This window comes from Solanum pennellii, chromosome 8 (assembly GCF_001406875.1).
Source record: "Solanum pennellii chromosome 8, SPENNV200".
Lineage (NCBI taxonomy): Eukaryota > Viridiplantae > Streptophyta > Magnoliopsida > Solanales > Solanaceae > Solanum > Solanum pennellii.
In genome coordinates, this window is record NC_028644.1 from 59,603,851 (window position 1) to 59,629,043 (window position 25,193).

Genomic DNA, 25,193 nt, shown 5'->3' on the forward strand with positions numbered 1-25,193 from the left:
TTTGTGGGGGGGGGGGGGGGGATAAGCTTTGGGGGTTGTGAGTCAGTCACAAAGCCTAATCTTAATTAAGCTCATTGACCTCATAAGTCCTTTGTGTACCTACAAAAAATTAAAAGCTTGAGTATCCATAATATCATTGGAATACAATTAGTAAATAAGGATCATCATACGATCAATAGTACCTATATAGATATGGATTGTGGCATAGTAGTGAGATTATTTCATTCGTAATTAAAGGTCTCGGATTCAAATTACGTTCTAGACATGAAGAACTCCATTAAAAGCATCACTCTCAAAATGAGTCATATAATGCACAATTCAAATTTAATTAAAACTCTAATACAGACACCAAATATAAATTAAAAGAAAAATACAACACTTGAATTTCTCCAATTAATAATAGAATAACTCAAAGTAAATATCCCCAATCGAACAATTATTAAATGCTGTCTATGGACTGGTAAATCAAACAAATACCATCTATCGGCTCTACGCTACGTGTAAGCTTACTAATGGGAAGAGAATTGAAAAAAAGAAAAAAACTAACAAACGCATAATTAAGTAGATGATGTCCAAAGTATCTTTTTGTTTGGCTCTCAAAATATCAAAGATAAATTATATATTATTACAATCATTTTTTTCCTAACTTTAATCTTCATGAAATCAACCTCAAGGTATTTAGGCATGTGTATTTTCCGCTGTGAGTCTTATGCATTTATCGCGTATATATGAAAAATTTTGCATCAATCACATTGACTTATTATCACAATTTAATTAATATACTAATTTTAAGCTTAAAATTTTAACTGATTTAAATTTTACTTCTCACAAAAATTGATATTTACTTTGTAAAACATACTTTTAAGTGATGTCAATATTTATATATACGTCTGTCAATCATTGGTTTTGGCACCAACCTCCTACCCCCCCCCCCCAAAGACCCTCCTCAAATTAATATATCCATTGTTGACAGACAATTTATTCAGAAGAGAGGACGCATAATTGACCATGAACAAGGGAATTAAGAGTTAGAAGTTTGGGTATAAATCCGATCCAAATCAATAATGTTTGTTTAAATAGCGTATTTGGATTAAGAAGTTTATTAAACATGTCCAAATATTAAGTTTAGAACCTAGTTATCAATACTTATCGTAATATAATTTAATTTTTATAAAATTAAGATTCTGACTTCGCCTCTAATAATAAGAGAATATATAATGAGGTAAATCTATAATATGGCCTCCATAATATTCTCATGTTTCATATAAGTGCTGGATAAGTCTCAATGCAGACTGCAGTACTGGGAATAAGTTGAAAATCGTACAAACAACAAAATGAGCTGTTGATTGTTACAACAATTGAGACTTTTGAACGCGTAGAAAATTATTATATATTCTATCTTTGATCATTCTTTCATAAACACACACTTAATGATAGCCACATATTTTCTTATTTTATTTTTTAATAATAACTTTTTTATATAGTTTTAGGGACCTTTAATTATTTTGATTGACAATTGGGCATGGCCATCTGACCCGATTGAGGACAACGTTAGGCTTTGAATTGTTAGTTCTACATATTTTGTGTAGGTCATGTGTACTAGTACAATTAGTTTGGCAATATATTGATTTTGTAAGTTAATAATAATGTAATAAATCCAAAAACATTTGCACAGAAATGTTTCATATCAAGGTTGGATAGGCCAAGTCGGTATCACACTACTTTTTATACATTTGACAGTTCAACATTGCACTTGTTTTAGGGTACGTATGAATGAGGACATAATATTTATAGGCAAGACCTCCCTTGGCCTCTCTCCCATCTTTCCGCACTTTCGCTTGCCTCTCTCCTTTCTCTTTGGCCTCTCTCGACTCTTTCTCTCAATCTCTCGGTAATACAAATACAAATGGTAATAACTAATTATAAATATAAATGATAACACATATACACATGGTAACGCGTAAATACAAAACACAAGGCAACGAATGAATACAATAGTCTTTGATTATATTTGGATACAAGTTGTATTTATTAATAAACTTGATACAATTTGATATGCGTCAACAAATTGAATAAAATAGTCGTTGATACAATTATATTCATTAGTATAAATCAACTGTATTCATCAATACAATTATCAATCAGATATACAAATTAATTGTATTTCTCTCGTCTCTTCTCTCTCCCCCTCTTCGAATCTCGTCCACATCACTCCTCCTTCTATTATGTAGCTACGAATGCAGGTGTTTTACACCCATGATCTTGTAGGGAAATGATCTCATTAAACTAGATTTACCTTCAAAGAGAGCGAAAATACAAAGTTCAAAATCACTCACTCATTTACAAAGTTTACTATTGTTACTCAAGACATTTCTTCCCTTATAGTGTTTTCACATCTCCTATTTAGAAATTTGACATCTCTTCTCATTATTTCGTTGAAGTCTGCAAATCCATAATGACTTCAACATGTTAATGATGTATGATTGGAATTTCAAGAGCATTTATTACACTATTACAAAGTTAAGCAATCCTATCTACTAAGAATTTTGCACATCATAGGTAGACTTTATTTTATTTTGAAGCCCTTTTTTTCCCCTTTAAAATTCTATAAGGTATATTTGGAGAATAATAATAGTATAAATTAAATCCACACCTTCCTTCTAGAACATCATTCATTTCATACTAGTTATCACATTTTAAGATAGACATTTTACTAATGTTAATAACTAATATGAGACGGAAAACATAAAAAAATTAGCTCCCACAAATGTCACTATAATGGTAACTTATCTTCATTTTTTAAGATATTACTAGTAAGATTTTAATTATTTTGACGGCAGCCGACTTGGGGATGTTTTTCCTCAATAAGGCAAATGTATCGTTCTGTCTCAGTCTTACAACTTGAAATAATAATTAAAATAAAATTTTGACTTTTTTATGTTGAAGTCTCAATTGCTTTCCCTTTCTCAAATTCTGAATTTTCAGTTTTGACTAAAATATAGTCCAAATTCTCCTCATATCAATTTTCATTACATATAAACCTGAATCCAAATCTTATTTTAGATTTTGTTGTCTAACTCTTGTACGACATTTTAAAAAGTAAACAATAATGATGATTAAATATTACAAATTTAAGATAAGTTTATAATTCGAATCAACTCATCTAAATAGTCAAAGTCCGGAATCAAATCCAATGCATTTGTTTTTCAAATTCTGTTCTTTGTTTTATCTGTATTGTACAAATCCCTTCCTTCAAAGATCGATTTGATGAATGAATTGGGTTGAAACAAATTGTAATTCTAAATATATTTAGTTTTTGCACTGTTCTTACTGAGTAACGAGACCTCATCAATACAAGCTCTAATGTTTCAAAGACATATTTCAAATGAATGGAAATATTAATTACAATAAGCAAAATAATAATACTCGTCATTTATAGGTAAATAAGAAAAGAGCACTTAAAATGATGTACTATATGCAATATTCTTACTTATATAACGAAACTTTGCTTCTAAAATGAAATTCTTGATATTTTATATAAGAATAACAAATCAAATCATATGTAAAATAAATATCAATAATTTGTCAAATGCTCAATAAGTCTCTACATAAGCCATATACATTAAATAATAATAATAATAATAATATTTAGTTTAGTGAAACCAATGATAATTCAAAACGAATTAAAAGCTACAGTAATATCAAATATACATCCCCATGTTGTGTATACATCAGAAAAGGTGTTATGATGTCAACTTCAGTTGAACTAAATTGTTTATTTATATATAGTTGGACTGAAAATGAGGTCGGCCGAAATTTGGCTAATAAGTGAACAGTAATAAAAATAATGGACCAGCACTATCATATTGGGAACACAAAAAAAAAAATTGACTTAGCATACCGTTCTCCATTTATTTTTACTTATTCAAAAATTTCATTTTATATTTATTCATTCAAAACAAGTATACACATGAATTATACGTGACATGTAGAATGTATTTATCTATTTATTTAATTTTATATAAATTTAATTAACTATATAAAAAATATAAATATGAATTAAGGTCAAATTAAATGACGTAAGGTATGTATTATATCTTTGAAACAATTTATTTTATGATCAAACAAACACTTACGTATTGATAAGAAACATTTTGACAGTTTCTCGTGAGCTATAGACGTTGTTGAGGCACACAAATCAAGAACTGATTTTGTTACAAGTGTATACGCCTAGCTGCTTTCTATACATGTGGTCTACTTCAATCCTTGATATTTATTTGGCTATGTAAAATTAGACCATATATCTAATAATCTCGATCGTGTAAAATTAGACCATTTTTTAAGAAGTTAAAGTTAAACTTTTAAGGTTTCATAGTACCTGCATTGATTAAGGACAGGAAGTATTTATGAAATTAAAGTCATTGGAGAATCTTAAGTAGTCTAGGTCTACGAAAGCCTAGCTACCATGATGTAGTTAGTACTTTCATTGTTTAAAAAATAATAATTTAGTTATTTTTTTAATCTATTTCAAAAAGAATATTTTTTTTTGATAATGTTTTGATTTTGACTTTCCACGTTACACATTTAAGGTTATAAGATTAAAGGATATTTTAATATATTTGATATAATTTTAATTCAGAATGACAAAATTAAAAAATCTTTTTTTTTTTAAAAAAAAATTACCTTTTCAAATTAAATTGGATCATTGTTTTTAGAACTGATAGAGTTCAATATGAAGCCATACAAATTCTTACAGGAGCAGAAAAAGGACCACTCACATAAAAGAAGCAGTAAATAATACCCTAAAACTTTGACTTGTATCCTACTATGTCTGCAACATCTCTATCAATCGTACCATCATTATATACAGATATTGACGTTTTACCACATCATAATCCAATTAATACTTTCAAATTTGTCCAGTTAAGTAGTGGTCAGCAATGATCAAGACACTATGATTGTCAACTAATTGATAGAGTAACAAGTATTTCTTCATTTTTAACTAAGCGATCTCAAGTTCAAGCCTATCGCATTTTTGGGAGCGGTTTATCACTAATGGAACTTTCCGATGCGAAATCGAATTTAGTCTGTGGTTGAGAAGTTCTAAACTTGAACGTATATTCCTTAAAGAATTTATTGATCATATGACATTATTTTACCAAGTTACTCTCGTTACATGTGTTGAAAAAGATATACTCTCTCCGTTTAAAAAAGGATGACCTAGTTTAATTTGGAACGGAGTTTAAGAAAAGAAAGAAGACTTTTTAATCTTGTGGTTTTAAATTAAAGTTATGTCAAATATACCAAAGTGTTCTTTAATCTTGTGGTCTTAAGTATGCCACGTGGAAAGTTAAAGTTAAAGAGTTGCCAAAAAAAGAAAGGATCATTCTTTTTGAAACAGACTAAAAAGTAAAACGGAATCATTCTTTTTTAAACGAAGAGAGTAATTTATTAATTATGTTTCTTGATTATGTAAATCTCCATATATGAAATATCACTTATTTTAAAATAAAATGGAAAGATAAAAACATCACTATTTACTAGCTTGACTTTGTGACAATGAGAATATGTTGTCACATTGTTAACCATGAATCAATCAATAGATCATGTCATTTTCTTGTCAACAATTGACACCTTCAACCTTTCATCTTTGTAATGTAACAAATATAATCACTTGCCACCATCAACATTGTTTTTTAGCTTTAATTAATTTGCAAAACAACAGGTGCAGATAGATGAAATTAATACATATTAGTACTTGAAATGTGAAGAAGTGATAGTTTATTCCAAGTGTATCAAATCAAGAGTGAAATTGGTAAGTAGTATATATTGTTTTTAGCTTCTTTACACATTAATGCACTTGCACTTGCAATGAAATTAATGTTCTTGTCTGCTGAATAATAAAATTTACAAGGGAAAAGGGTCTGATATACCCCTTAACATTATTATTTAGAGCTGACATAGCCCTTGTTATGAAAGTGACTCATATATATCCCTACTTATAAACAAATGGCTCACATATATCCTTTTCCTATAACGAAAATAAAAAAATAATAATTTTAATCTAACTTTTTATTCGTTTTTCCTAAAATGTAAAATTCCATATGAGTAAATTTAATCCTCGTCAAACATATTTTTTTTTACTTTTTTTTGTTTCAATGACTAATTTAGAATTATTATTTTGATAATCAAATTTATTTATGTTTCACTAATATTCTTGTAAAACTTATTAAAGATGACCAAGTTTTTTTCTTCGAATACAAAAATCAAATTACAATATAGACAAAAAAAATAGTTTAATTTTTTCCCTTTAAACTAAGGAATGAAAAAATAAAAATAAAATAAGAATAAGAAACTCAAATAATTATAATAAAAGAAGTCAAAAAATAATTTATGTATGAAAAAATTTAAAATATACCTTGAACTTTGATAGAAAAATCATATATACCCCTAAATAGTTTTTTTAAAAAAATTAAAAAAAATAAAATATCCTAAGTTTAAAACTATTTTTTTTAAACTTCCGTTAAATGAAGGGTTTATGTGAGCCATTTTGTGACGGCAGGAATATATGTGAGCCATTTGTATAACGGTAACGGCATATATGAGTTAATTTTCAAAACGAGAGATATATCAGCTCCAAAAATGACAAAGTTAAAGATATATCAGACCCTTTTCTCAATTTACAATATAATGCTTCCAATAAAAGGGTCACAGCTCGTTGCCCCTGTACTATCTTCTTTGGAGAATCCACATGATCAAATGTTTAAGGTCAAAAATAAGTTATCATGGCCATTTTATTATTATTGGTACACAAGTGATATGGGTCATGCCATCACATGAATAAGTGACATTTTCAACATCAAACTTAATTTAACCTACAAGGGAAAAAAAAGCCTTGTTGAAGACTCCTCTTGGCCACTTAATTAACACATGCCTCTGAACCTGCATCGTGACGGTGCTAGTAAGGGCCCAAGGGATTTATTCGAACCCCTTTGGAAGTATAAATAGTTAAACTGTTTATAAATGATTAAAAATTATTTTTTATGTATATATAGTAGATGTTAAATTTTCTTTGATTTCTTCATGTACTTTTTCATATTTTAAACCCCCATAGTAAAAATTTTGACTCCGACACTGACCGTATCTCCGCAAAAGAGACGTGCATACATATATAACAAAGGTACTCAAATGTAAGGAAGACTCTGGTGGTCAGAGTATCTCACGTTCATTGAAATTGTAATCCTTTCCTAAACCCTACATAAATGCGGAATGCACGGGCCGGTTAATCTTTTTCCTCTCCCCTATTGGGCTCACTATAACAAAAATGATCATAGCAGCATTTAATTCTTAATTGACGCTAAATATGTATTTTTAGTGGAAATTATCACTCTTTATATATATCTCTAAAGGCTTTAGTGACATTGATTCTAATGACATTTAACTAATGCCGGTAAAGACATTAACACTCTTTATTAATGTCAATATTTAATGCCGCTAAAAGTTGTTTTTGTTGTAGTGGCCTATTCTTATTTTGAGTTAGAAGGGACATCTTGCAATCTCCAATTGCATTGGTTTCATGATAGATTTTTTATGACTCATCTCTGCCCTATTCATGATATACAATCATGTTGATGAATCATATTGTGGTATAGATGCACCAAATTATATGACAATAGATTGTATTAGGAAGCTCCATTCAAAGAGAATATTCTTGCATGACTCATTTCTTCAGTTAGAGAACATTCACTTATGAGAAATCTGTAATGAACTCTGAGATAAGTCTCTATTTTGTAAACCTTGAAAAGGAATAACACAAGGACAAACTAAACAAGTCATATGAAATTAATCTATATAACATTAAATTTTGGTTCATGTGTATTGAATATTAACATTGCATTGTACAGTAGTTAGTTATAAAGTTAGTTAGAGAATTAGTTAGGGAGTTAGTTATCACATGTTTTCAATGTGCATAGTTAGTTAAATTCAAAAATGTAATCATCTAGATGCTTCTATGTAATCTGTATATATATACTCTACTAATGCATAAGATCATTCAAGCTTTGCATTTTACAAAATTGTCTTCACTGTTCCAGCTCTAGTTTCTTTGTTGTTTGTGATCAAAGGTTCCATTGTTTCAAAGCTTAAACATCTTGATATGGTATCAGAGCAATCTCGATCTGAGGTACTCTGTTTTTGATTGTGATCTGATATACGATTGCTTCTTGTAATCTTCTTCTTCTTCTCTGTTTCTGTTTTTTGATTGCGACCTGATCTGCAATTGCTTCTTGCAATTTTTCTTCTTCTTCTTCTCTGTTTCTGGATTTTTGATTCTGTTCATCCATGGCGGATACTGCTGCAAGTTCTGGCCAATCTGGTGGTTCTACCATCAACACAATTGATTCCAATCATCCCTTTTATATACATCCATCTGATAACCCCGGAGCAATGCTTGTACCAGTTCAATTTACTGGAGTGGGTTTTTGTTCATGGAGGCGTAGTGTTCTGAGAACACTTTCAGTGAAGAACAAGTTGGGATTCATTAATGGAGATTCCCCACGTCCTCGATCAAATGATTCATCATACAAACAATGGGAGAGATGCGATAACATTGTTACTTCTTGGATCCTGAATTCACTATCTAAAGAAATTGCTGATAGTGTTGAGTATGTTCAGGATTCTGCAGAATTATGGAAGGAATTGGAGGATCGATATGAGCAAACAAATGGTGCGAAATTATACCAGATCCAACGAGAAATTAATGACTTGTCGCAGGGATCTCTTGATATCACAGGTTATTACACCAAACTGAAGAAATTATGGGAGGAGATAAGTACTTTGAATGCCAAAGCTCAGTGCACTTGCAGCTGCACTTGTGGAGATCCCTGGGAAGAGATCAGATGAATAAGTGCCTTTGCTCCACAAGTGCAGCTACAAGTGCACTGAGCTTTGGCATTCAAAGTACTTATCTCCTCCCATAATTTCTTCAGTTTGGTGTAATAACCTGTGATATCAAGAGATCCCTGCGACAAGTCATTAATTTCTCGTTGGATCTGGTATAATTTCGCACCATTTGTTTGCTCATATCGATCCTCCAATTCCTTCCATAATTCTGCAGAATCCTGAACATACTCAACACTATCAGCAATTTCTTTAGATAGTGAATTCAGAATCCAAGAAGTAACAATGTTATCGCATCTCTCCCATTGTCTGTATGATGAATCATTTGATCGAGGACGTGGGGAATCTCCATTAATGAATCCCAACTTGTTCTTCCAATGTTTCAAAATGCAATATGTTTCCATGTAATTCTTGCAATGTCTACAATAAAAGACGGTCTATTCACTTTCTAGATAATAAGCAATGTACTCCTATTCTCAATAAGAAAAATTCATGTTTGACATCTGACTCTCATGCATCAAACTATATCTCCTGTCCAAAATCTTGTGTTTCCAACTCTCAACCATGTGCTAAAAATCATATAGATGTTGTGTGGCATAACAGATTGGGACATGTACCTTTTGTCAAAATGAGAGATATTTCCTCTATCCCTGTCAAATTCTCAGCCAAACAGCCTTTTATGTGTTCCATTTGTCCTATGGCAAGACAAGAAAGACTCCCTTTTAAACCAAGAACCACCCTAACATCACACATTTTTGAACTACTTCATGTTGATCTGTGGGGGCCTTACAATACACCAACATATAACCATTTTAAGTACTTCATGACCATTGTAGATGATTTTAGTAGGTCTACTTGGACTCAATTATTAAGTACTAAGAGCAATGCTTTACAAACTCTCAAAAACTTTATTACTATGATAGAAAACCAATTTGAAACTACTGTCAAGAAAGTCAGAACAGACAATGGTCTGGAATTTGTCAATACAGAGGCTACAAATTTTTTCAAAACAAAAGGTATAGTTCACCAGAAAACTTGTCCTTATACACCACAACAAAATGGTGTAGTAGAAAGAAAACACAAACACCTTCTTGAGACTGCTAGAGCTTTGTTATTTCAATCCAAACTACCTGTCAAATAGTGGGGAGAATGCATTCTTTGTGCAACCTATATAATAAATAGACTCCCATCCACTGTGTTGAACCAAAAATGTCCATATGAAGTTCTATATTTCAGAAAACCACTTTATTCACACATGAGAAGTTTTGGATGCCTTTGTTACCCTACTGTACCTATACCTCATAGAGCTAAGTTTGAGCCAAGAACTACTCCTCACATATTCATTGGATATCCTCATGAGACAAAAGGATACAAAGTTCTAAATATGTCCACAGGTAAGATACATGTGTCCAGAGATGTTGTTTTTCATGAAAATATTTTTCCTTTTAATGATTCTTTTTCAAATACAACTGGTTTACCCTTTTCATTGTTACAATCACCTCATTTCATTGATATTTTGGATGATTTTAATAAGGATGGCACACAAGACACTCTAAATAGTTCAAATGGTCCTAATGCTACTTGTGACTTGTCACCTAACCTCACTGTACCTTCCCCTTCTATATCTCCTACACCATTAATTGTTAACCAACCTAGAAGATCCACAAGATGTCACAAACCTCCAAAACATATGAATGACTATGTTCACTCTATGCCTCTACTTAAGCCACCTGTTTCTCAAACCTCAACTTCTCTTCAGGCTCTTTTCTCTAATCACCACCACCTGGCTCATAATGCTCTAATTCCTGCTAGTCAAGATATTGTTAGAAATGTTTGCATTGACAGGGAACCAACTTCATATGAAGAAGCTGTCATTGATCCTGCATGGCAGGTTGCCATGTCACAAGAGTTTGATGCATTACACTTAAATCACACTTGGGATTTAGTTCCACTTCCCCTTGGAAAGAAAGCTATAGGCTGCAGGTGGGTCTACAAGGTAAAACACAAAGCAGATGGTACAATAGAAAGACTCAAGGCAAGACTTGTGGTCAAAGGTTACACACAACAAGCAGGCATTGATTATACTGAGACCTTCTCCCCTGTAGTGAAAATGACCACAGTCAGGGCATTATTGATCACAACAGTTAAACAAGGTTGGACTATGTATCAATTGGATATAAATAATGCCTTCCTTCATGGTGATTTACATGAGGAAGTGTACATGGAAGTACCACCTGGACTTGCAGTCCAGTCCCCTAATTTGGTATGCAAATTGAACAAGTCCCTTTATGGACTCAAGCAGGCCAGTAGACAATGGTATGCTAAGCTCACTGAAGCTTTATGTTCTAGGGGATATGCTCACTCTATGTATGATTATTCTCTATTCTACAAGAAGACATTAACTTCAGCAGTTTATGTGGCTGTGTATGTTGATGATATAGTCCTTACAGGAACTGATGTTGATGAGATAGCAGACCTGAAAGTTTATCTACACAACAAGTTCAAAATTAAGGATTTGGGATTACTTCATTATTTCTTGGGGATGGAGGTGCTTCACACAGCTCAGGGAATTATTATCTCACAGAGAAAATTTGTACTTGATTTACTAAAAGAGTATGATTGTTTACATCTGAGTTCATTATCTTCCCCTCTTGATCCTAATACAAAGCTAAGAGCTAAGGAAGGTCCAGTTCTAAGTGATAGTACTTACTACAGAAAGTTAGTTGGAAAACTTAACTTCCTTACAAACACAAGGTTGGATATTGCTTTTAGTGTTCAGCACTTAAGCCAGTTCATGCAGGATCCTAGAGAGCCACATTTGCAAGCTGCTTTTCACCTTCTAAGATACTTGAAGACTGATCCTACATTGGGTTTATTTTTGTCCAAAGATGCAGATTTTTCTCTGAAAGGCTACTGTGATTCAGATTGGGCTTCATGTCCAGATTCCAGAAAATCTGTGAGTGGATTCATTGTTTTGCTTGGTGGCAGTCCAATTAGCTGGAAATCAAAGAAGCAAGAAACCATCTCCCTATCATCAGCAGAGGCTGAATACAGGTCACTCAGGAAAGTAGTTGGTGAATTAGTTTGGCTTAGTCGATTGCTTACTGAATTAGGTGTTCCTTATCCAAAGCCTATTTCAGTTTTTTGTGACAGCCAATCTGCCTTACACATAGCCAAGAATCCTGTTTTTCACGAAAGAACCAAACACATTGAGGTAGATTGTCATTTTGTAAGACATGTTCTACAACAAGGACTTATCTCATTACATCACATTTCTACACAAGACCAGTTGGCTGACATATTGACAAAAGCCTTAACAAGAATCAAACATTCTTCTATTCTTGACAAGTTGGCAATGTTGTCTTCACCTCCAACTTGAGGGGGGTATTGAATATTAACATTGCATTGTACAGTAGTTAGTTATAAAGTTAGTTAGAGAATTAGTTAGGGAGTTAGTTATCACATGTTTTGAATGTGCATAGTTAGTTAAATTCAAAAATGTAATCATCTAGATGCTTCTATGTAATCTGTATATATATACTCTACTAATGCATAAGATCATTCAAGCTTTGCATTTTACAAAATTGTCTTCACTGTTCCAGCTCTAGTTTCTTTGCTGTTTGTGATCAAAGGTTCCATTGTTTCAAAGCTTAAACATCTTGATAATGTGCAACTATTAAACCATGAAACAGAACTACCTTGTTCATTTGCATCTTTGCAAATATCAGGAGGCCAGTGTCATGGATTGATGGACTTGAATATCTGTCATTCTAGAGCTTACTGGTTCATATCAGTTGCCAAGATTGTTGGGTTTGGGTCTTTTTCCTTTTCTATATGGATTAATAAAAGTCCAATTTGGAGTAGCCCGCTTATATAAGTCCAATATTATGGTACATATGTAAGATTTCCTTTTTTAGATTTTATTTTCAAATTTCACAAGAGATATATAGAGAGAAAAGTGAGAGAGCGTAGATTTTCGCACAACCCTAGCAACTAATTTCAAAATCCCAATTGCCTCTTTGTTCCTTGTCGATTGAGCTGAATTTTGGACAGCTTGTTCCTTTCAACTTAATTTTTGTTGGGAAACTGAGAGAGCTGGATTTGGAGTCCTGTAGCATCAGGTTTTAGCTTGTGAACAATAGTTGGGTTTAGTGATTTTACTCCTTTCATTTCTCTAGCTTTTGGTGTTTTCTTGGCTCATTTTTTGACACTTTATTGGTGGCTATTTTGGAGAACACATTTGTAACTCTTGTTAATTTCAGTGGAGCTTTTGGTTTTTACTCCTCATCCCGAAGAGGTTTCCACGTTTGTTCTTGCATTAGTTTGTCTTCTCTTGGACTTTGAGTTTTCTTTCGCTATTGCCTTGTCTGCGCCTTCCCTAACAAGAATGAGGTAAGAGTACCAGCTGAGAGCAATCACTACACTCTGTCCTAAATTATTTGATTGAACAAAGAGAACAAAATAAGATAGCAACAGCAACAATATAATAGTGACATAGATAATTACATCGTTCAGTCCATCTCATTGGTTTAATCACTATAACAAAAATGACTATTAGCGGCATTTAATTCTTAATTGCCACTAAATATGTATTTTTAGCGGCAATTGTCACTCTTTTTATATGTCCCTAAAGCCTTTGGCAACATTGGTTCTAATGACACTTAACTAATGTCGATAAAGACTTTAGCACTTTTTATTAGTGTCAATATTTAATGCCGCTAAAAGTTATTTTTATTGTAGTAAATGTCTCTAACGTGATCTTGTATATGATTTTGGTATGAGATGTAGAGAATTTCTAGTTTCCTGATTCCTTTGTTAATGCACCATATGAGTCCAATCTAATAAAGTTGATAGTCGTCTCAAAGCCAAGAGACATTGCATATGCCACGATGGTCATTCCTTTCTTATTTCTAAGAATTCCTCCACCTCAACTTGGACCTGGATTGCCTTTTCTAATACCAAACAGATGGTTAAAAAAAATAGCTAATCATACAACTGATGAGAAGATGTTCCGCAGTTTCTTCTACTAAGTTAGCAGTACAACAAGAACATTTTGAAGGAAGACACACTCCAAATCTTCCAACATTAGTTTCCACAAACATTTTTTGACATCTCGATATGAAAAGAGCTGTCTTATAAATAGTACAGAAAGAGCATTTTTTGAAACTTCATTTAGAAACTTTTCTAATCCAGCAGGGGCTAAATCTTTCCTGTTGGTAATTTAAGTTAGAACATACACTTGTTCATCATTTTCTATTTTGCTAATTCAAAACTAGAATGGCATGAAGTATTAGTAAATAATACATCTAGTAGAAGTTTTGATGGTCAACTTGCTATATATCAAGTTGATATTTGATTTCCAAGAAATTTTCTTCCACTTTTGAGCATAAGATTTTGTCAAATTTCAGATATCTAACCATATGATAAAAGTCTTATTAGTTGACATTCCATAATCCCTATCTTCTGGTCAGAATGATTTGAAGGACCAGATAAAATTTAATGCTTCCTTCAATTCCATTAGAATATATTCTTGCAGCAAGGCTACAGAAGCATTTTATGTATGAAGAGCATACTGGCAATGAAAGTCACACATGACTTGGTGCCAAAATGCATCTGACATTTCTTTTTGGGCTTATAAATACAGAATCAAATGATCCATAACTCATGTCAAGGCATTCAAGAGAAACTAAAATGTTAAGAAGAGAGGCCTTACCTGAAGTGAAGAGTCTTTGTTTATTAGCCAAGGATGACTTGCCTACATACCCCTCCTCCCACAAGGTTATTATTTCTTAATTTCCCTTGTGGGGTTGCTATGCTAGGCAGTTATCCTGGCTATCTTGACAGGCTGTTCTTCATCACGTTAGGCCTCTTCTTCTCGTAATTGTGCCAAACATCAAACAAAACTTTTGTTGTTTTGGGGACTTACTGAATTCCTCACACAACTAAGTGTAACTTAGACTAGCAGGAAATGAGAGGTGCGGTCTATGATGTCCTATTCTTATTCTTCCTATTTAGGCTCAGCCCCAAAACACGCATATAATGTGAATTTGTGATCTATAATACATAGCAATTCACTTTGCTCTCCTTCCTGATGCGGCATTTGCTCAAGTATCAAGTGCACCCATTGTTAAGAAGCTTTCCAACTTAGAACCCTGTCAGTCCTTCTCGACCCACCTCATCTGCATCCCCAGTCATGTGCGCCACATGTGCATCCAATCCAACTTGCAGTGTTCACTTGAAAGGTACTTCTGATTATCAGTTGTAACTCACCTTTTCATTTTCACAACACCAAACAGTAACATTGAATGCCACACTTTTGTTTCCTTACTCGTTATTCTCTCTCTTCGAAATAGGTATATGGGACAAGGATGTTATCAAAGTCTCACTAGCTCATGAGGTTCATCCCGTCGCTTACTAACATGAACAGATCAATTCAACCAGGCTGCAATAGTCACATGAGAAAAACTGACGTACTAAAAGCCACCGAACTCTTCAGACATCTTGTAAGAACATCAACCTGCTGTTTATATACCACACAAGCTAAAAGTGAAGCAAAAATGAAAAATATATTGTTTCTTCTTCAAGTCTACAAGCTATTTATCAACTAGGTCTTATTCCAAAAACTCGGTTGTGCCAAACTGAATGGAGTATCATGTGAAACACATCATATTTAGAAGGCTTAATATGCCAGAGAAAATGCTGTTGCACCTGCTTAACTCTCCCGTACATCTGCTTATATTTCTTATCCGGAATAGACAGAAGTATGTTTTTCAAATTCGGGATGTCCTTCTCCTGGACAAATACAGCAAAAGCTTCCCAGTTTAGAGTCTCAAAGAGCGGGGGCACATAGTTATCTGATAAGATCACCGGGATACATCCATAGTAAATAGCTTCTACCACTCTAGGAGAGTTGACTTGAGAACCTCTTGCACATATACAGTATTTGCTGCTCTTCATGTACCGTAAATAGCTTGCCTTAGTTATTCCACCATGAATCTTCATGTCAGGATCTCTGTTCTCCCAGTGCTTCAGTAGTACAGGGCGGAGATAACCATGCATATTTCCAGCAAAGAAAGCAAGGGTATGCCGTTTGGAAGCTGGTTTTCCTCCAAGCTCAGCTAGAGGGTTCGTGCTCAAGCGAATGTTTGGTTGTGGTAGAGACACATCTTTACCAAACTGGAAGCCACCTCTCAGGTCAGCATTGCATAAAGATCTTATGCAATTACTCATAATTTCATCCGTCACCGCAGGGGCCTGAAGATGAAAATCAGTTTATGCTATAGCACTCGAAGCATATTTCAGAATAGGTAAGCCATGACATTTGCATTGATAGAGATTCCAAAATAAGCAAACTGTGAATATATTCAAGAAGGATGAGATGCTTCTCTAATACTAATTCTGGATTTAAGATCACGTGAAAGGATGGGAGACATACCCAGTCATGACAGGCAACAATAAAATGGTCAGCTCCATCTGTTCTATTCCAGAAACGATACTTTTGCGCAATCATATCAACATAGTTACTTAAAAATTGAATTATATTTGTACGGTTGTGAGAATCAGGCACGTACAATGTCAACTTCAGTAATCGGAAACTTATCGGCAAATAAAATAGATGAGCCTTTTTGGGGTTCTTAGTGACAAATCTTTTGTTTTCTTGAAGCAGCTTTACGAACCAGCCCTCTGAAGCATATATTCCATCGAGAGGTCCGGAATGGAATATGGGTGTTTCCCCTTCAGCATAGATGTAAACCTTGAGAGTCTTCTCCATCAATTCATAACTCCTGCATTTTGTATACATTTGATAGTTGAATAAGCTTCAAGCATTGATACTTTGTTATGTTTCTTTCCTTCTATTTATATGGTTGTTGAAATTTATATATGGTTGACACAATAAGAAGAAAATTTATAGAATTATCACCACATTAATACCTCAAAAACCAACTCTTATAGTTTAACCGTGGCTCGATATAGTTTAACCAACTCTTAGAAGGACATGAAGCAAAAAGAAGGTCCAAGCTCTTAATTGATAAATCAAACAATCAGTCCTGATAATTCACAGGTTAATACCTCGACTACGTTACTTCCACTGCATTTATATTATATGGTGAACAGAGGAATCTATTGCAATAGTTCCACTGCATAAAGCTTGTAGTTTTATGATGTAATACGGAAAAAATGACTGTTTTCAATAGTATGCAACTCTTAGAAAAGTCATTGGGATTACAACACAGTTGTTGGACAAGCACGAATTATCATATTAACACGAACAAAATCCACAACTAAGGTATATTATGGAGTTGCTAACCTTTTAAACATGGACAGATTTCTAAATAGAGGGGCATATAATCGAGGCTCACTCTGTAAGAGAGGCGTATTCTCGATCAGATCTTTTGCACGTAATAGTTCTTGATCTACTACCGAGGACCATCGTGGTTTCTATGAAAAAGTTAAAGTTCAATCAGGGACAAGATCAGAAAGTGCAAAGCTGTATAAATGAACTAATTTAAATCATTCCTTAACATACCATTGAACAAAATGAATTTTGACTTTGTTGCAGCATATAATTCATTTGAGATATTGATGCCACACTTTTTCGTGCTCTGTCAGACCTTTCAATTACAGAAGGAATATTGCTGAGGCAAGAATGACCAGTTGATTGGTTTTGGCTGGAAGATGTTAAAGGAGAGATAACCGTTGTGGTTATACGATCTAGTACAAAATTATTTTCAGATGTAACATTAGGTGTTTGCATAACAAATTCAGAACCATGAGCAACCTGCTGTGTAAATTTGTCTTCAATTTCAGTATGTTCAATAATGGTAGCATCATTTGTCTTTGACAGCTCAGTTTTGGCAGTAGTGTTGAAAAAGGTGAGATTTGCGGATACAGTAGAATAAGCAGATTGAATGGTGGCTACTTGACCTTTGGAGGGAAATAGAAAATATTGAATGATCAAAACCATAACAAAAATTGATGCCACTATCCATAGCAGTCTTTTAGTCTCCAAAAAACTTGCATATCGAACTTCAATTCCCATGTTCAACCAAATCACAGTTGAGCTAATATATAGGGGGGGCACACATAAAAGGGCTAAAATTCTGAGAGTCAATGTAATAATTGGGAGGTAGTGAAGAAGGAAAAACAAGAAAGTAAAGGGAACAAAGAAGAATCTTACAGAATTGATCACCTTCAACTTTAGCTATACTTTCTGCTCACCTACACTTCTCTTTTCTATTCTATTAGATTTTGAGTAATAATAAAGTGGTATTTTGTCTATAAAATTTAAGATAAGGGTATTTTAGTCATTGACCTATTAATTGACGCAAGTTCAAAGTACGTGTTTGATTATGTGTGTTTGCTTATATTATACGTCGCACATAAAAGCAATACTACCTTCGTCCTATTTTGTTCTATTTCACGTGACATTTTTTAAATTTTTGAAATTTAAATAAATTTATCTTTAATTATAAGTTTTTCATCATCTTTTAAAAAAATTTAAATTATCAAATACTGTGACATATAACATTTTTTACATTGTTAACAGATATATAAATTTCATTTAGAAAAAAGGAAAATGCATAAGTACCCCTAGAACCGTCAACTAATAAGTAGAGTTGGGCTTAATATTTTTGGCCCATTTACGAACGAGGCTTTTTAGTCCATCCCATTTGGCCCGTTGGCCTCTTAGGCTCAACCTGCAAGCCTCAGAGACCAGCCCGCGGGCTATTAATATTTTAAAATATTTTTATATATGTTTTTAATAGTGTTTTATTTGTAAAGATTTTATGAATAAATATTTTGAAAAATAAAAAATCAAGTATTTTGCAATATCATCTTGCATGGTGAATTGTAGATGAAGATGAACTTCTTAAGGAAATAATATCACATGTTGATTCAAATGTGATCGATGGTGAAAGTAGAAGCGGAGTTATAAAACATTAATTAATGAGTCATGCAATATTTAGAAATTTAGATTTATTAGTATTTAGGCTGCCTTGTGTTGCTGGAAATCTTTTAAACCAGCTAGTTTTTTGTGGGAGAAATGATGGAATGATCAATACTTATCCGCTAAATCTTACATTGGCTATTATGTATTTTTGTAAGTATTCACCGAAGTGTGTGATTCATAAATGTATTTTTGTAAGTATTCACTGAAGTGTGTGATTTATAAATGTATTTTTGTAAGTATTCACTGAAGTGTGTGATTTATAAATGTATTTTTGTAAGTATTGATGTCGTGTTCATAGGTGTCAACATTCGATACTCTTTCTAAGAGAGTAATATTGTTCATTTTTTGATTGAAGGGTCAACCCGTCCCAACCCGTGACCCGCTTAGGGTTGGGTTGGGCCGCTATTTTAATGGCCCTTTAATTAAAAGGGTCAGCTCGCCCAACCCATTTAACTCTCTAGCCCGTTAGGGTTGGGTTAGATTGGGTTGGGTCAGCCCATTTTGACACCTCTAAGTGCCCCTAACATATGTCTGAAATCTCAGAGACACTTATACTATACTAAAGTCCTATTACCCCGAACTTATTTTACAAATAATTTTCTATCCCTTTTCGGCCTACGTGCCACTATCTTTCGGGCCCAACTCGTATTGACAATTTTTTCATGATAGTGCCACGTAGATCGAAAAAGGGTAGAAAATTATTTATAAAATAAGTTCGAGGGTAATAGGACCTTAGTAAAGTATAAGTGTGTCTCTAGAATTTCGGGCATAGATTGGGGGTACTTGTGCATTTTCCCTAAAAAAAAATTGAAGATTCTATGAGCAAATTCTCCGTCAAATTTAAATTTATTGACTTTCCGAAAATGAAAAATATCACATAAAAGCGTATCATAATCAGCTCTTAAGCAAATTACACTAAATCGTCTTCAAATCCGATCACACCTTACTATCTCTTAATCTAGTTAAATCGTCAAGCAACTAAGCTCTATTGTTGTATTTGATTTTTACTTTGCTATTAGTGATATATTAAGCTCATTTGTTGACATATTTAATTGCTAAAAAATCTAGCATATACTTGATCTTATAATAAATTCAACTGTATCATTTTCCAATAAACAATAGTAAAGTTGCATCTTGATGGCATAACCTTCATGTCAAACAGTGACAAGTAGGACAAAAGAATAAACTATTTTTTTTTTTGTGAAGAAATATAAAGAGGAACAGAAAATGGATCATCATGATTCATGATGATCAAAAGTCTAGAAGACAAAACAAATTATTTTGCAAATTGCTTTAGCTAGTGTTAAAAGGTGAATGATTTGAGTACTGAATTCCCAATAAAGTCAGCAATCATTTTCCATCACTATGTACGATCACCAAAAGATATTTTGCATAAATAATCATACACCAATGTTTCATTAGGAATATTATTTCTTTTTCAGCAATCAAGGTTTAGGTTGTCCATGACCAGATAGGTCAAAATGGCCTGTCAAAGGCTTGGAGTCTTGGAATAACCGGTAAAAGTTACTTACATGTGTGACCAGGAGGTAACAGGTTCAGGCCTTGAAACAACCGTTGATAGAAATGCAAAGTAAGGGCTTGTGATCGCGGATCCTGCACAGGCTGCCCGTTTCGGTCTGTCAAAGGTTTCTAGTATAGTACAGCCAGTGGCTTACCCAAAATGTGGGAATGGGGATTCAAACTTGGGCAGGCTGCGAAAATTATGTCTTTTTCATCACTAGGCCAAGGGTCACACCTGTGTTATTGGGGTCAAAATTTATATATACAGATAAAATTTTAAAAATTGATTAAATATACATATATATGCGTTGTGAACCCACTTGATCCTCTGTGGGCCCGCCCTGAGTACAGCAACACTAGCAAAGTACAAAGATGTAGAATAGATTTGTCCAAATAAGAGAAGAATAAACAAGTAGAGATATGCAAGAAAAAGAAAGAACAAATTGTTTCTTCTCAAGTCTATTTACAGGAAATAATAAGATACACTGATGCAACTTTTTACATATTTCTCAAAAGAAAGCTGCACTAAAACATCTAAAACTTTGAAACTCTCTGTGTGTGTACATTTGTCACCTAGTTCTTACTCCAAAAACTCTGTTGTGCCATATTGAATGGAGAATCATGTTGAAAATATCATACTTTACGGGCTTGACGTGCCAAAGGAAATGCTGCTGCACCAGCTTAATCCTTTGCTGCATCTCACGATATCTCCTATCTGGAATTGATAGGAGTATGTCTTTCAGTTTTGGAATGTCCTTCTCTGGAACAAAAATGGCAAAAGCCTCCCAGTTCAAAGTCTCGAAAAATGGGGGTATGAAGTTATCTGATATAATCACTGGGACACACTCGTAGAAGATGGCCTCCACCACTCGAGGACTGTTGACTTCATAACCTTTTGCACATATGCAGTATTTGCTGCTCTTCATGTACTGGACATAGCTTACTTTACTAATCTTGCCGAAAATCTTCATGTCAGGATCTTTGTTTTCCCAGTTGTTCAATAGGATAGGACGAAGGTAACCATGCATGTTGCCAGCAAAGAAAGCAAGAATCCGTCTCTTAGAAAGACGTTTTCCCCCAATTTCTCTAAGGGGATTCTTCTCTACACGTATATATGTTTCTGGAAGGGATACATCTTTACCGAATTGGAAGCCTTCTTTGATGTCAGCATTGCACAAAGCTCTTATGCAATTAGCCATGATTCTTTTTGTTTCTGCAGGGGCCTGAGGAAGCAAATCTTCGCTTCAATATCCGACACAAATTCATATATCTTAACTATAAAAGAATGTAGATATATCTTTGACACCGAAATTATAAGGTGAGCTTGCATGTTCACATGCAGAAAAATAAGCCTCAATGAGGAAAAAGGGTGCACACAGCAGAGCATTCCATTAAAGATGAAAACAAAAGATCTTGACTGATGGATAAAAATAAAATCTCTGAGTATCAAAATGGATGTTGTAATACAGTTTAGGAACTCCGGTTAGTACGAAGAATCCAAAACTTACCCAATCATGGCAGGCAACAAGAAAATGGTCAGCTCCAGCAGTTCTGTTCCAAAAGTTATGTCTTTGGATAATGACGTCGAGATAATCACTTAAATATCGAACTAAGTTCCTGCGACTGTGAGAATCAGGGACATATAAGGTCTCCTCTAGCATACGGGAGCTGAACGGTAGATAAAACAAGTGAGCCTTTTTGGGGTTCTTGGTAACAAATTTCTTGTTTCTTTTCAGGAGCTTCATAAACCAACCCTCAGAAGCATATATTCCTTTAAGCACTGGCGTATGGAATACTGGTCTTGCACCTTCTGCATAAATGTAAACTTTGAGAATCTGCTCCATCAATTCATAGCTCCTACATATGCATGATGTGCGTCAGATCAGAAAAATGCACCTCAACCATATTAAAAGACTAAGTAAATGCAAAGACACAAATGCCACCAATTATAAAGAGATAACTAACTGACAATCTCATGTATGTCAAACTAAAAAACTTAAGGTAGGAGACTGAGGTCTGTGTTCCACACCTGTCGCGGGGTGCTCCTTTTGTAAGGAGCTGTATTAAGTATGCAAGAAAGCATCTTCCTATTATGACTATTTACCGAAATTCAGTATATGCAACAGACTACTGGCTCAAAGCAAGCATGAAATTCACTGGTTCACCAAGAAAGAAGGTGTTCATAATGATTGAAACAAAAATATCGAAATATAGCAGCTCCCACAAAGCATAACTATCGTTTGATGAGTAACGAAGCACAAATGTCTAATCTAATTCAGTACTACCGAATACACCTCCAATGTCAGAAACATCCAGATTACACGAGGTGTGGATTCATCATATGCATCACCATTTTCTATTACCTCATAAACACTGACATATTTCTATACAAAGGAGCATATAAGCCAGGTTCATTTCCTGCTAGAGGAGAATTCTCAATGACATTTTTTGCATGTAGTAGTTCTTGATCTACATCCGAGGACCACCGTGGTATCTACAGAAAAGATCAAAAGAACATAATTAGAATATCTAGGAATTCATTCGTCAATTACACAAGTCATATCTGACTACGAGAGTACCAAAGTAACATATATACATACCATCGAACGAAATGATGTGCGAGTTTCTTGCTGCATAACATTCATTTCAGCTATTGATACAACACTATCTATTGGCTTGTCAGACTCCTTCATAACAGGAATTTTATGACCGACTATAGGAGCATGGTCAGTGTGTTTTTGCACAGGTAAGTTATCACTTTCACGTAGATGGCCTGTATTTCCTTCTTTTTCAGATATGTTCTGGTAGGAAGTTATCAAAGGAGCTTCTTTCTTTGCATCAAAATTGACCTGAGGTGTTACAACCAATGGTGGTGGTGCAATAGACAATACTGTGGGACTTATCTCCCACGACTTAGCTTCCATCGGCGCTGGAGAAATACTGCCTCCTCCATCAGTATCAACCACACGCGATAAAGAACTTTCAGATGTACCATTTGATGCTTGTAAATCATTTTCAGAGTCAACAGCCTTATCTGGAGGTAAGCTACTATTTCTTCCTAAAGTTTCCACATTTGACTTGTTGTCCAGTTTCGAATCCTTAAAAGGGGATTCATCCTCAGGGTCAATGTCCTCAGTTAAGGTATCACCATCGCCAGAACGTTCATTCATTGGAGGCATAGAACCATCCTCTACCTCTTCATTATTTGCATCAGAGAACTTTGTGCCAGATTGATCTACTCTTTGCGAGCTGCTTATTTGACCCCCATTGGCAGTAAATATGGAAGACAAGGCATAACCATATGGAAAACCAAAATACTGAATCATCAAAGCAAGGCCAAAAATCACTCCCAATAGACATACTAGTCGTCTAGTCTCAAACAGATTATGATATCGAATTATAGAGCCCATGTTCAAGCAGCACTCTGAGTGAAGAAAGCACAATACTGTCCCTGGATAATTTTCAAATCCCAAATTCAGTATCGCCACATAGTATTTTTCTATCTACTTCACAATAACTAAGTACTTGAGTAACACAACAAAAAAAACCACTAAACAACAACATACCCCGTGTAATCCAACAAGTAGGGTCTAGGAAGGGTAGGGTCAGCAGGGGCGAACAAAATTTTAACCTTATGAGTTCTGAATTTTACAACGATTTCAAGTGTTAATAAATGGGTTCTGAACATAATATTTGTCCATATTTAATAAACTTGTTAATACAAATACACTATTTGAACAAAAGTGTCTAAGGCATCTAGCTCTTCCCCTGTTAGGGTGTAGACAGATCTATGTCGTTGTTTCTCATAAACCCTCGGCTCAAAAGAGAAATAGATGAAACAGGTAGCGAAAACCATAACAACAAAATAGCAAGATACAAAACACATGAAATAACAAATAATACTAATACACATTGCTTGATTACAAAATACGAATATTACTAATAAGGGAAAGAAGAGAGAAGGCTAGCGTGCGACAACACTCAACTACCTATTAAAAGAAAATCGGGTCAAAGTCCGTCCCTAAGCCATGTCGCTGACCCAACTCCATACCTTGAAACAGTTGTTCTCAAGCTCATGAAGAACCAAAAGCAGAATCATAATTTTGGCTTTGTCACTTAATAATCAACCATAAAAACACAAGCTTTTTAGAAATACAATAATAATTAAGTCAATAACAGACAAAAACAGAAACAGTAAACACCAAAAAGATAATAGCTTTCATCCCAAATCACCAAAGGGAACTCAAATTAATCGTTTCAATTACCAGATCAAAAGTGGACAGAACCTCTTCAAGGCCACGTTTGGCTACTAAGTTAACTCAAAAAAGAAAAGATGATAAAAATCCAACATATTGAGCAGCTTCATCATCTAGTTGGAAAAGTTGGTTTTGAATTGAGTTGACTAGTTGTAACATTTGATACATCACACACCCAAATGAGACCTAATAAAAATATGCATACCTTATTTTAGTCAAAAAATAAAAATAAAAAAAGATTCTTTTACTACCTCTACAAGATTTGAAATCATAATGGGGTATCTGTTCAATTTTGCTTTTCTATTTGTATTTCTTTGTTGCAGTAATGACAGCAGTAAAGTGGGGGGAAAAAAAGGCAGCATATGAGTAAGCTTTGATTAATGAATCTAAATTTTAAATATATAAATTTTATTACAAACACATAAATTGAGAAAAGAAATTACCAATACGAAACATAATTACGGTGAGAGTGGCTTGTGGGTCTCTTTTTACTATATATGTACATCGAATAATGAATTATTTTTATACTTATTAGTTATTAGTACTACTAGTTATTAAAGAAGGTA

The 25,193-nt window shown here is 33.9% G+C and overlaps 2 protein-coding genes across 4 annotated transcripts; both read right to left on the bottom strand.

The window, feature by feature from the left end:
- Positions 1-14,494: 14,494 nt before the first annotated feature.
- LOC107027290 (probable glycosyltransferase At5g03795) lies at positions 14,495-18,128 on the bottom strand. Its single transcript, XM_015228465.2, has 4 exons — positions 17,426-18,128; positions 17,207-17,337; positions 16,334-16,682; positions 14,495-16,152 (listed from the first exon to the last, which is right to left on the bottom strand). Exons 1-4 carry the CDS (start codon positions 17,936-17,938, stop codon positions 15,499-15,501), a joined length of 1,647 nt encoding a protein of 548 aa, XP_015083951.1. The 5' UTR covers positions 17,939-18,128; the 3' UTR covers positions 14,495-15,498.
- A 2,637-nt stretch (positions 18,129-20,765) lies between these two features.
- Positions 20,766-24,977, bottom strand: LOC107026974 (probable glycosyltransferase At3g07620). 3 transcript variants are annotated; one of them, XM_015228122.2, is made up of 6 exons: positions 24,637-24,865; positions 24,361-24,486; positions 22,972-23,822; positions 22,735-22,865; positions 21,880-22,228; positions 20,766-21,594 (listed from the first exon to the last, which is right to left on the bottom strand). In XM_015228122.2, the coding sequence occupies exons 3-6, from the start codon at positions 23,779-23,781 to the stop codon at positions 20,941-20,943; spliced, it is 1,944 nt and encodes a 647-aa protein (XP_015083608.1). In that variant the 5' UTR covers positions 23,782-23,822; positions 24,361-24,486; positions 24,637-24,865; the 3' UTR covers positions 20,766-20,940. The 3 variants fall into 3 exon arrangements, with proteins under 3 accessions (XP_015083608.1, XP_015083610.1, XP_015083607.1); XM_015228124.2 differs by lacking the exons at positions 24,361-24,486; positions 24,637-24,865 and adding an exon at positions 24,879-24,977; XM_015228121.2 differs by lacking the exon at positions 24,361-24,486 and having other exon boundaries at positions 24,637-24,864.
- Between the last annotated feature and the right edge of the window lie 216 nt (positions 24,978-25,193).

What these genes read in the sequence shown, in the direction of transcription:
- LOC107027290 (XM_015228465.2), bottom strand. Translation starts at nt 17,938, where the DNA reads ATGGGAATTGAAGTTCGATATGCAAGTTTTTTGGAGACTAAAAGACTG. An exon ending in AAAATTCATTTTGTTCAATG is followed by an intron (nt 17,338 to 17,425) that starts GTATGTTAAGGA and finishes ACTTTTTCATAG; the next exon opens with AAACCACGATGGTCCTCGGT. An exon ending in TTGTTGCCTGTCATGACTGG is followed by an intron (nt 16,153 to 16,333) that starts GTATGTCTCCCA and finishes TTTCATCTTCAG; the next exon opens with GCCCCTGCGGTGACGGATGA.
- LOC107026974 (XM_015228124.2), bottom strand. Translation starts at nt 23,781, where the DNA reads ATGGGCTCTATAATTCGATATCATAATCTGTTTGAGACTAGACGACTA. An exon ending in GCACATCATTTCGTTCGATG is followed by an intron (nt 22,866 to 22,971) that starts GTATGTATATAT and finishes TCTTTTCTGTAG; the next exon opens with ATACCACGGTGGTCCTCGGA. An exon ending in TTGTTGCCTGCCATGATTGG is followed by an intron (nt 21,595 to 21,879) that starts GTAAGTTTTGGA and finishes TTGCTTCCTCAG; the next exon opens with GCCCCTGCAGAAACAAAAAG.